The 9,314-nt window shown below is 46.0% G+C and overlaps 1 protein-coding gene across 1 annotated transcript; it reads right to left on the reverse strand.

The window, feature by feature from the left end:
• Positions 1–393: 393 nt before the first annotated feature.
• On the reverse strand, positions 394–7,589 carry crabp1a (cellular retinoic acid binding protein 1a). Its single transcript, XM_052062193.1, has 4 exons — positions 7,414–7,589; positions 5,690–5,868; positions 1,425–1,538; positions 394–623 (listed from the first exon to the last, which is right to left on the reverse strand). Exons 1-4 carry the CDS (start codon positions 7,481–7,483, stop codon positions 573–575), a joined length of 414 nt encoding a protein of 137 aa, XP_051918153.1. The 5' UTR covers positions 7,484–7,589; the 3' UTR covers positions 394–572.
• Positions 7,590–9,314: the final 1,725 nt, after the last annotated feature.

Genomic DNA, 9,314 nt, shown 5'->3' on the forward strand with positions numbered 1-9,314 from the left:
ACAGCAGGCAGGCTTCTGAAGGCGGCCAGGAACTATTTGTGAGGAAGCTTACTTGGTGGTCCAACCTGTGTGAGAAGAACCCAATGTAGTGTTTCTCAAACCATCGCAGGTGAAGGAAACCAGGAAAATGAATTGAAAAAGTGCAAGAAACTGAAGTTATGTTTTGAGACAAAAAGTTGTCTTTTGGAGATCCACTACAATAGTTTGGGAAAATAAATGATATCTTTTCTCCAGAAAGAAACGACTTAAAAAGTTGGTTTTTGCTTTTAATTACTTGTGCAATTACTTGCAATTACTTATTAATTACTTTTTTAGTACAGTGACTGACGTCACCATTGTTAGCTTTGACGCTAAAGCTAATTAGCGACAAAAAGGCGCTGACGTTTTTTGGGGTTTCTTTCGATCAAAGTTTTATTGTTTCTTGTGATTGAACAATAGCGCGAAAAGTGAGAGAGAGAGAGAGAGAGAGAGAGAGAGAGAGAGAAAAAGAGTTATTAGCGTGCGTGGTAAAACTTAGCAGGTTAGCATTTGAACTGTGGTCCCGTATGAGTCGCCTGCTCCATTCCGCAGCCTCATTCACGCACATAAATGCGAGTGCACAACACGTCATCAGCACCGAAAACCTGCAAAACACATGAAATCGACATGTGAAAAAAAGTGCCTGGTGCAACGGCAATGCTAATGTCTTGACGTTTTTTCTCCCATAGAGAGGTTCCACTGTAAAACCAATCACAAGCATTATGCAAATTGTATGCAAATGTGTCCCACTTAACTGTGCTCACACAATCAGCTTGTTGTGTGTGCACTGCTTCTAACCTGTCGTCCCTTTTTGTTTTTTTTGGGGAACAAACAATGCCCCCCCTTCATTCACGTTTATATATATATATTTTTTTAAAAAGTTTTATTTATTCACAAAATGTTACACAGCAATGTATTTTTTGTTTCCTACAGTACTTCAGGTTTATTGTAAAGTAATGTTTTAATGATCAAAATTGCAGCATTTTAAGTTCTGCTTTATGTTTTGGAAAAATACATCCAGGTTATTGGACTTTTTTTTCACCACAGGTTTCTTTTAAGAGTTTTTTTTGGGTGGGTGGGGTTAACAAATGGTAGCACCCCCCATATCGAAATGCGTAATTCTCTTCAAAATTCTTTATTCATCGCTGCGCTGTTACTTCCTCTTGAGCGCTCACATCTTTCCACCGCGGATGAGAACCTTCCACTTTTGAGGAGCGAATCTCTTGGGAATCTTTCCAGTAAAACCAGAAAATCCAATTTTTTCATCCGACGTTGCCAATCAATGAAAACGGATTGTTTTCAGTGCTCCGGTGTTTCTTCAATTTACAATCTCATGATTACCTCCCCCAAGATTCAAAAGTGCAACTTCCTTGCCATTCCACGCACGTTCATCGCCGTGAACTCACCAGCGTCAGCTCATCGCCGTTGAGTTCTCGGGTCCAAAAGGTTTTTGGTCCATCCCCGTCCACCAGAGTCTGCTGACAGCTGATCTTGGTCTCCGACTCCCAGGTGGCAAGACTCTACTGGGACAAAAAGAGAAGACTGTCATCACGACGCCGACACACAAGAACCGGACCAGATATCTGAAAGGAGAGATAATTGGCTCTTGGTGTTTTCGGAATGTTTGTTCGTGTTGGCCACCCACTTATTGTGACACCCCCCCCACACCCCCCGGGATGTACGTGTGACGTCACGGTGAACATGTTTACGTTTGGTTTTGTCAGCAAGACTCGAGTGCATCGCTTTTATCGAGTTTGCTTAGTGGGATGAGAGAGCTAAATCTTTAACGCATCTCATTTCCTGCCTGCTTGGGTTGGATTTTTCTCGAACATTTGCCCGAAAGCCTCATGTAATACTTTCTCACACGGCCTCCCACAATTTGGCTGCGTGGCCTCGCATGCGGCAGCCTGAAAAATGAAGGCTGAAGTTGCTCTTAAGCTCTAGAAAAAAAAATAAACATAGTGAGAGCTACCAAGCAACTCTCAAGGCACTTTTTATTGTTTTCTGTGGAGAAATCGACCATCTCCCGGTCACACAGACTTATTTATAAAAAAAAAAAAAACAAACAAACATTTCCTATGCATAGAAATTATACTCCCTCACGAAAATCACAGGGCAAAATGGGCTACAAAAATGCCATTTTATAGTGATCAAAATTGTGACTGTGACTTTTCTGGATGATAGTGAGCTGGAACTGAAATTAATAAAAAGTTACTGTCAAACACAACAGGGAAGGACCAGTGAGCGTTTTTTTTTTAATGCATCGATTTGATGCCCGATTGTATCTGAAATAGTTTTTTTTTTTTTTGCTTTCACCTCCTCAGAGTGAGAAGAGCTCTCGCAGATTAACGGAGATTTTTGAACCCTGCTGTGTTGTTGGGGCGAAGGATCACCGCGTTAATCCCATTGAGCTCGGCCGCATCTGCCCTTGACTACTCAAACATGCCAAATGCTGACAGCTGAGGAACCACCAAGAACTACACCAACAAAACTATCACTATCACGGTATGTCGACAAAATATATCGGGGCATGTTCTACTTGTAAAAAAGGGGAGACAAACAGAACTGTTCCGACCAGATTCTCAGGAGTGTATTTGTGGGAATTTTTGTCATTTGTGGGGTTTTCATATTTTTTCGTCAGTCAACGATGCTTTAAACATGAAAGAAAATTAAAGGACCTCAAAAGTTGAATTTGTTATTATTTTAGATGGATGTCACTCTGCAAAGTCTTATTAGTCGTATTAGACATACGCTAATATACAAAATATGGGCAAAAATATTTGCTCATTCCACCTATGCAAAGTGAAAAGTGAAGACTATCGGGAATTGTTCCTCCCTGTGACAGCTTCCATACTTCTACAAGATATTTGGACTAGGTATGGGCAACTTCATTTTCGACAAAGGGATGCCATCTGTATAAAATCAATGGACCTAAAACGCTTCCCTGAGGAACTGAAATCAAAAGTATGTGCTAAAACATGTATTTGCGACATCTGTCACAACCGCCGTTAATGGTGCGTACCGCTGGAGCGCAAATTTGCTTGACCTTTTCAGACAAATTCAAGTGTTGGCCCCTCCAGAGAATTCCGTAAAAGAGCAAAGTAATCCCGCCTGACTCGCTGGGGAATGCTGAGCGGTTGAGGTCTCCGCCAAATTCAATTACCTTTTTGCTGCGTCAAACTGAATCCTTCTTGATTGCTCCCCGAGTGTATCCAAACAAGCCAAATCAGCGTGCCGTCTTGTTGACTTGTGCCGTCTTGTTGACTCGCAGAGTGCGGCCTCGCACCAGAACAAAAACAAAACGTGACGAATGAGCGATGACACTAGCTCCTCTGACCTGTCAGGGACGTCACGCAGCTTGGGCTGGCAGGTCGGGTGGGTACCCGGCATGCCGCGGGGCGCCGCGCAAAGGGCACCACGCTGTCTCCAAAATAGGTCATATCTGCCCTCCCTGCCCTAAAACAGCACTCGGAACAACTGTGAAAAGACTGCGTGGATTGGATGTCCCTGAACAGAGCTTCCTAACAATTGCGGCACCCCGCTGGGATCAAATCAGAAAAAAAACAGTCTGTGTCAAGTGCGACCACCATTTCCCTCACACCGTAGAGGCAACCCAGGCTCAGTCGACATGTTTCACTAAGTGGCTTTTGACGACTTTGTTCCAGAAAGAGCACCAAAAACGTGAAGCTTCTGGCATGTAGCCTCTCAAAGTGCTTTTTGTGTCGCCCGTTTGTCCCGTAACACAGCGGTCTCCAACTTTTTTTGCCCCACAGACGGGTTTAGTGTCAGACAGTATTTTCAGGGACCGGCCTTTAAGCTGTGGCGGAGAAATAGAACAATAACATAATATGATATGACCTGCATGAAAAACGGTGGTATTTTCTAAACATAATAACAAACACGAATGATGACACTTCAAAATAAAATACACCGCAAATATGAAGTGTATGAAAAATACGACTCACCTACGCCGCATATTTTGCAGAGTGCGCTTGGTGCACGTGAATCTCTCGTTGAGATAAATCCATATTTTAAATCGGAAATCCTGATACTGTCTATTAAATGTAACCTCTTTCTTGAAAGTCGTTGGCTACTCTTCTGTCTCCTGTACCCTTCCCAAAGATGTTCGTTTTTTTTTTTTTTTAACTGGTTTTGCTAGCTCCTGGATATCATTTTAACTGTAACCTATCACGTGATTGAGAAGCGCGCCTTGACCCGCCTCAAAAGTAACGTACTGTTGACGGATGTGACAGAGAATCCGATTTTTCCAAATAAAACATCTTTCAGATTCCGAAATGAATAAAATTGAATGAATGCAAGTTATTTATTCTTTCTGTGCGGCCCGGTACCAAATGACCCGCGGACCGGTACCAGTCCGCAGCCCGGGGGTTGGGGACCGCTGCCGTAACAGGTTAATTAACTGCCATGTTGCCCATTTGAACGTGAGATGCATTTAGTTCATTGGTGAGAGGGGAAGAAAAGAATTGAGTTTGAGAGCTCATCGCAATCCGCCCTCGGGGCCTGCAGAAAAATTCCCATCCATCTCAAGGATCACGACGCATCTTCTTTATCCACATGCACAGACGTGAGGGTGATACCAATAGCACGCGGCTGCCAGGAGCTTTCCATCCCTCAAAAGCAGTGAGTGGCATTCAAATCTTGAACGTGGATGTCCACAACTTTTTCTTTTGCATCAGACGGATGTCAGACTCCTCATTGCGAGCATGCGGGGCCCTCTTGAAATTGCCTTTTTGTTAATCTTAGCCGAAACGCGTCGGCATTTTCAAGGCTTTCCTGTGCTCAAAAACTCACCATTTTTCAAATGTCTTGCGGATGACTCAACAATCCTAACCTACACTCAACAGCAAACCCTAATTCCATAACCCCAAATCAAAAGACAATATTCAACCTCCCACCCTAATCCCCCAACACTAACTCTAATCCCATGACCCCGAAGCCAACTACAAACCCAAACGCCAGCCGCAGCTAACCTTAACTCGCTAACGCCCTCACCCAACTCCACAAACCACAGTCTTAACAAACATTTTGTGGCCTAAACCTAAATCCGGGCGGCCCGGTAGTCCGGTGGTTAGCACGTCGGCTTCACAGTGCAGAGGTACCGGGTTCGATTCCAGCTCCGGTCTCCCTGTGTGGAGTTTGCATGTTCTCCCCGGGCCTGCGTGGGTTTTCTCCGGGTGCTCCGGTTTCCTCCCACATTCCAAAAATATGCGTGGCAGGCTGATTGAACACTCTAAATTGTCCCTAGGTGTGAGTGTGAGTGCGAATGGTTGTTCGTCTCTGTGTGCCCTGCGATTGGCTGGCAACCGATTCAGGGTGTCCCCCGCCTACTGCCCGGAGACAGCTGGGATAGGCTGCAGCACCCCCCGCGACCCTAGTGAGGATCAAGCGGTTAGGAAGATGAATGAATGAATGAATGAACCTAAACCCAACCTCAAACTCAATCTCCATCCTAATCAAATAACCCTAACCCCAACCTCCAACTCTAACCCCAATACAAAACCCAGCCTGAGCCCTGCGAACATAATTGTATAAAATACAATTCCTCTGCTCCGGGCGTACCGATTTCCCTCACACCTCACCACTTCCCATCGTGCCAGACACAGGGGATAATATCACACTCCATCCCCATCAACATCACTCTAAATCTCACCTTGCACTTTTTTCCGTCCACCGTCTCCTCGTCAAACTCTTCGCCGATGCGGAAGTTGATCTCGGTGGTGCGCACGGTGGTGTACGTCTTGATGTAGAACTGCTCGCCGTCCTGCCGGATCTCCACGTGGGGATTGGATGCGGCCGCCACCGCCACCTTCCTCAGCATGGCGTTCACGCCTGAGTGCACGACGGAGGGGGGAGAAAAGTGCTCTGTCGGTCAAGGTGTGAACCTGGTGGCAAATGGATGTCGGAGGACTCGTGTCTACGTTATGAGGATAATAAGGTGGTCCCTATGAGAATTTGTAGGTTAGGGTGCGGGTTAGCATGAGTTCGCGATCACTCTCGTTAAACTCCGATCATGGAAAAAAAAAAAATATGTGGGAAAACAATGAGCAGTGAGAACGACAGATAAACAGAGTGAGAGCTGAGATTTTCTCGTGGGGACAGCGCCCATGGACCACCACCCTGTCGTCATAGCAACAGGTGTGTTGTGCTGCTCCAAGCAAATAGACCCATCAACCGACATCGCTCTTCTGCTTATTGCAAAAAGAAAGTGGCAAGGGGAGGTTGTGAGGGGGAGGGAGGGGGGGGGGGTGTCACAAAAATGGATTCCAGTGCAGAGGGAGCCGCCACTTCCCATCAGCATCTTCCGAATGGTGCGCCCACAGGGAGGTTACTCAGGGTGCAATCCAGTACAGTGGAAAAAGGGACACGCCGAGTCAAAATAATCACGTGCTGTAGGCTACGTGGACGTGTGGGAATAAATATTGATCAAACTAAAAGTACCGATTCATCTATCGGCTGGATGACTGTCACGCACTTGACTTTGGTGTCAGTCAATCCTCCACGAAGTGTCTCCAGTTGGCCCAAAATGCCGCCGCGTGGCTCCTGACTGGTACTTGCAAGAGGGAGCACATCACTCCTACTCTGGCATCTCTTCACTGGCTCATTTGGGAGTTTTTTTTTTGTTGAACAACCTATGATTTGTTTTCAAATTTTGAAATGGCCTGGCCCCACCTTAGCTCTCTGAACTCCAACACATCTACATGTACGTACCGTAAGATCAAAGCGCTGGAATTCCGAACATTTGTCTCCTATTCGTCTTTCTGATCCAAAACGGAAATGTCTTCGGTACGTCAAAATTGAGCTTGCCACTTCAATACTTTTGCAAAGGGCCGCGCATGAACAAATGGCTCGTGTCTGACTTTGGGGGTTCCCAACATTTTTGGTTCGCCCCATCCATTCCTCAGCCCCAACCCTGCGCCAGCGTCATTCCCCCCTCGGCGCCGCAACGCAAACACAATTGAATGACCCACTTAACGTATCCCAAAACGCAGACAGCGGAGTCGTCTGTTCAGACTATTAAAGCGTGAAGACGACACACACATGCGCGGCCTACTTAAAAGGCTCCAACATCAACAATATTGAGCTCAACAATGATGACACACTTGGCCAAAATTCGGCATCTGGTCTTTTTACATCCATCAGCGGCCGCGGCAGTAGCAGCAGCGTCATCCTCCTCCTTATCGTCATCTCGGTGTCCTTTCCCACGGAGCCGCTCCAAACAATGCCGTGTTGTTTGGAAGTCCGGCACGCATTCCCAAAAGAACAACAGTGCGCTGCTTTGTGTGTTTGTTTCGTGTGATGGATGTGAGGCTGGCGTAGCAATGTGGTAATGGAAGAGGAGGAGGAGGAGGAGGAGGATGGGGAAGCCGTACTTACCCAAAGCTTTGAGAAGTTCGTCGAAATTCTCGCTCCTCTTCATCTTCCAGGTACCGGCAAAGTTGGCCATGTCTGCTGACTGAGGCGGAGTGAATGCCGGGGAGAACCTGTTCCAATAACGATGCCTTCCTCTCTCTCCACTCTCCTCCTCCGTCACTCTTTCGCACCCTCCTCTTCTTCCTCCTCCTCCTCCTCCTCCTCCTCTGCAGGGGCTTGCCGCCACCGTAGCGCTCCATCTCGAGGAAGCTTCATTTAAATCACGAAAGGTCATTGAGGGCAAGTATTCATTTTCAACATGAAAGGACAAAAATCCACAGGATAGAAAGTGAAACGACTGTACATTGTAAGAACTCTGTTAAGTCCGAGTGTCCGTGTTGCTGCTCATGGATCAGAAAACCCAAAGCGGTTTGACCGATTTCTCTTTTAATCTGGGGAACTTTGAGCAGTTAACAGTCACTGGAACCTGTTGAGTGGTTATCATGTGTTAAGGAATTATTCCGCTAAAAGTAGTAGTAGAACTTTGTTGATGAGTTTCATCTTGCTATTAGAACTATTGACACTAGTCTCTGTCCTGAACTTCTGCTTGTACTCAAAACAAGGAGTGTAGGGTGAAATTGGGGCCCTGATTCCCCTTGAGTGATTAACAGCACCTGGCTACCTTCTTTCCGCCTCCCACTTCGTAAAAGTCCCTGAAGGCTGCCAAGTGCCTTCGAGGAGTAAACCTAGTCTCAAGGTCTGTGAACCAGCAGATATGGTCTGCACTTTGTCAAAATGCCAACATTGAACTTTGCTTGACTTTCTTTGTTTCAGGTTTTTACATACGGGGAAGGACTGCCCGCCCCTAATTAACATAATTAACATACTATGCCTATATGTACGTGTGACTGAAGTTGCTCGGGGCTTCCTGATGAAATCTGAGACTCACAGGAGCCCGAATCGATTCGTGTTGCGTTGCGATAAACTGAAGAAAAGACTACGTGGTGTTGGGTCTTCTTCCACCTTATAGAGAGATAAAAGAATCTGTAACCAAGGAAGGGCCAAGAGCAAATTGACAGCTCCCATTCCTCAACACATGCGACCAGGTTAGGAAAGTGACATCGGAAGCGTTTCTCGACGCCCACAAGGCCCCAGGCAAGAAGGACCAAGGACCTAACCTTCACCACCCCTTTAATCATTGACCTGTGAAATAATCAATACATTACCAACACTGGAACAAAACAACAATATGTATTTGGTTAGCTTGCTTTAATATGCTCATGCTAGTAAAGGGATGTGTTCCCAAACGGGCAACACCGCAACAATATTGCGGTTGAGCTCAGTCCCCGCTTGAGTCTGAGTGTTGGACATTCGCGCCAAACCATCCAGAATGACCGTCAGTCTTTTCACTTCCAATAAAGTCGCTCCCGTCGGTTGAATTTTGCGATAGAACAGAAAGCTGCCAACACCAAACAGCAGCATACCTGTTATCAAAAGGCCAATAATGTAGATGTCTTCCACATCCTCCACGGACAGTGTTGCCAGGCACACCGGTCTCCACTTTCTCCATGGATCCAGGGCGTATCCGGCAGCAAATGTCCCCGGAGGGCAAGCAGGCTCCCCACTGCCTGCTCTTTCCGTCGAAAAAATTCTGTCGATTGCATCGAGAGACCAGCCAATTAATTCCATGGTTACTCTTACACCGGTAAGAGTAGATCCCAGGAGGTTAGTTGATCGAAAAGTAGATCTTCGATCCAAAAAGTTTGGGCACCCCTGTTCTACACTATCTTATACTTTCTTCACCACGTTTATTTTTTGGGGCACCTCCTGCTTCATAAGGTTCCAAAATACAGTATATCACAATTTCAAAAAAATAAAAAACGTTATTTTGTCAAATACATCACCATCCATTTCAAAATTGGGGA

This window comes from Hippocampus zosterae, chromosome 3, assembly GCF_025434085.1.
Source record: "Hippocampus zosterae strain Florida chromosome 3, ASM2543408v3, whole genome shotgun sequence".
In the NCBI taxonomy this organism is placed as follows: domain Eukaryota; kingdom Metazoa; phylum Chordata; class Actinopteri; order Syngnathiformes; family Syngnathidae; genus Hippocampus; species Hippocampus zosterae.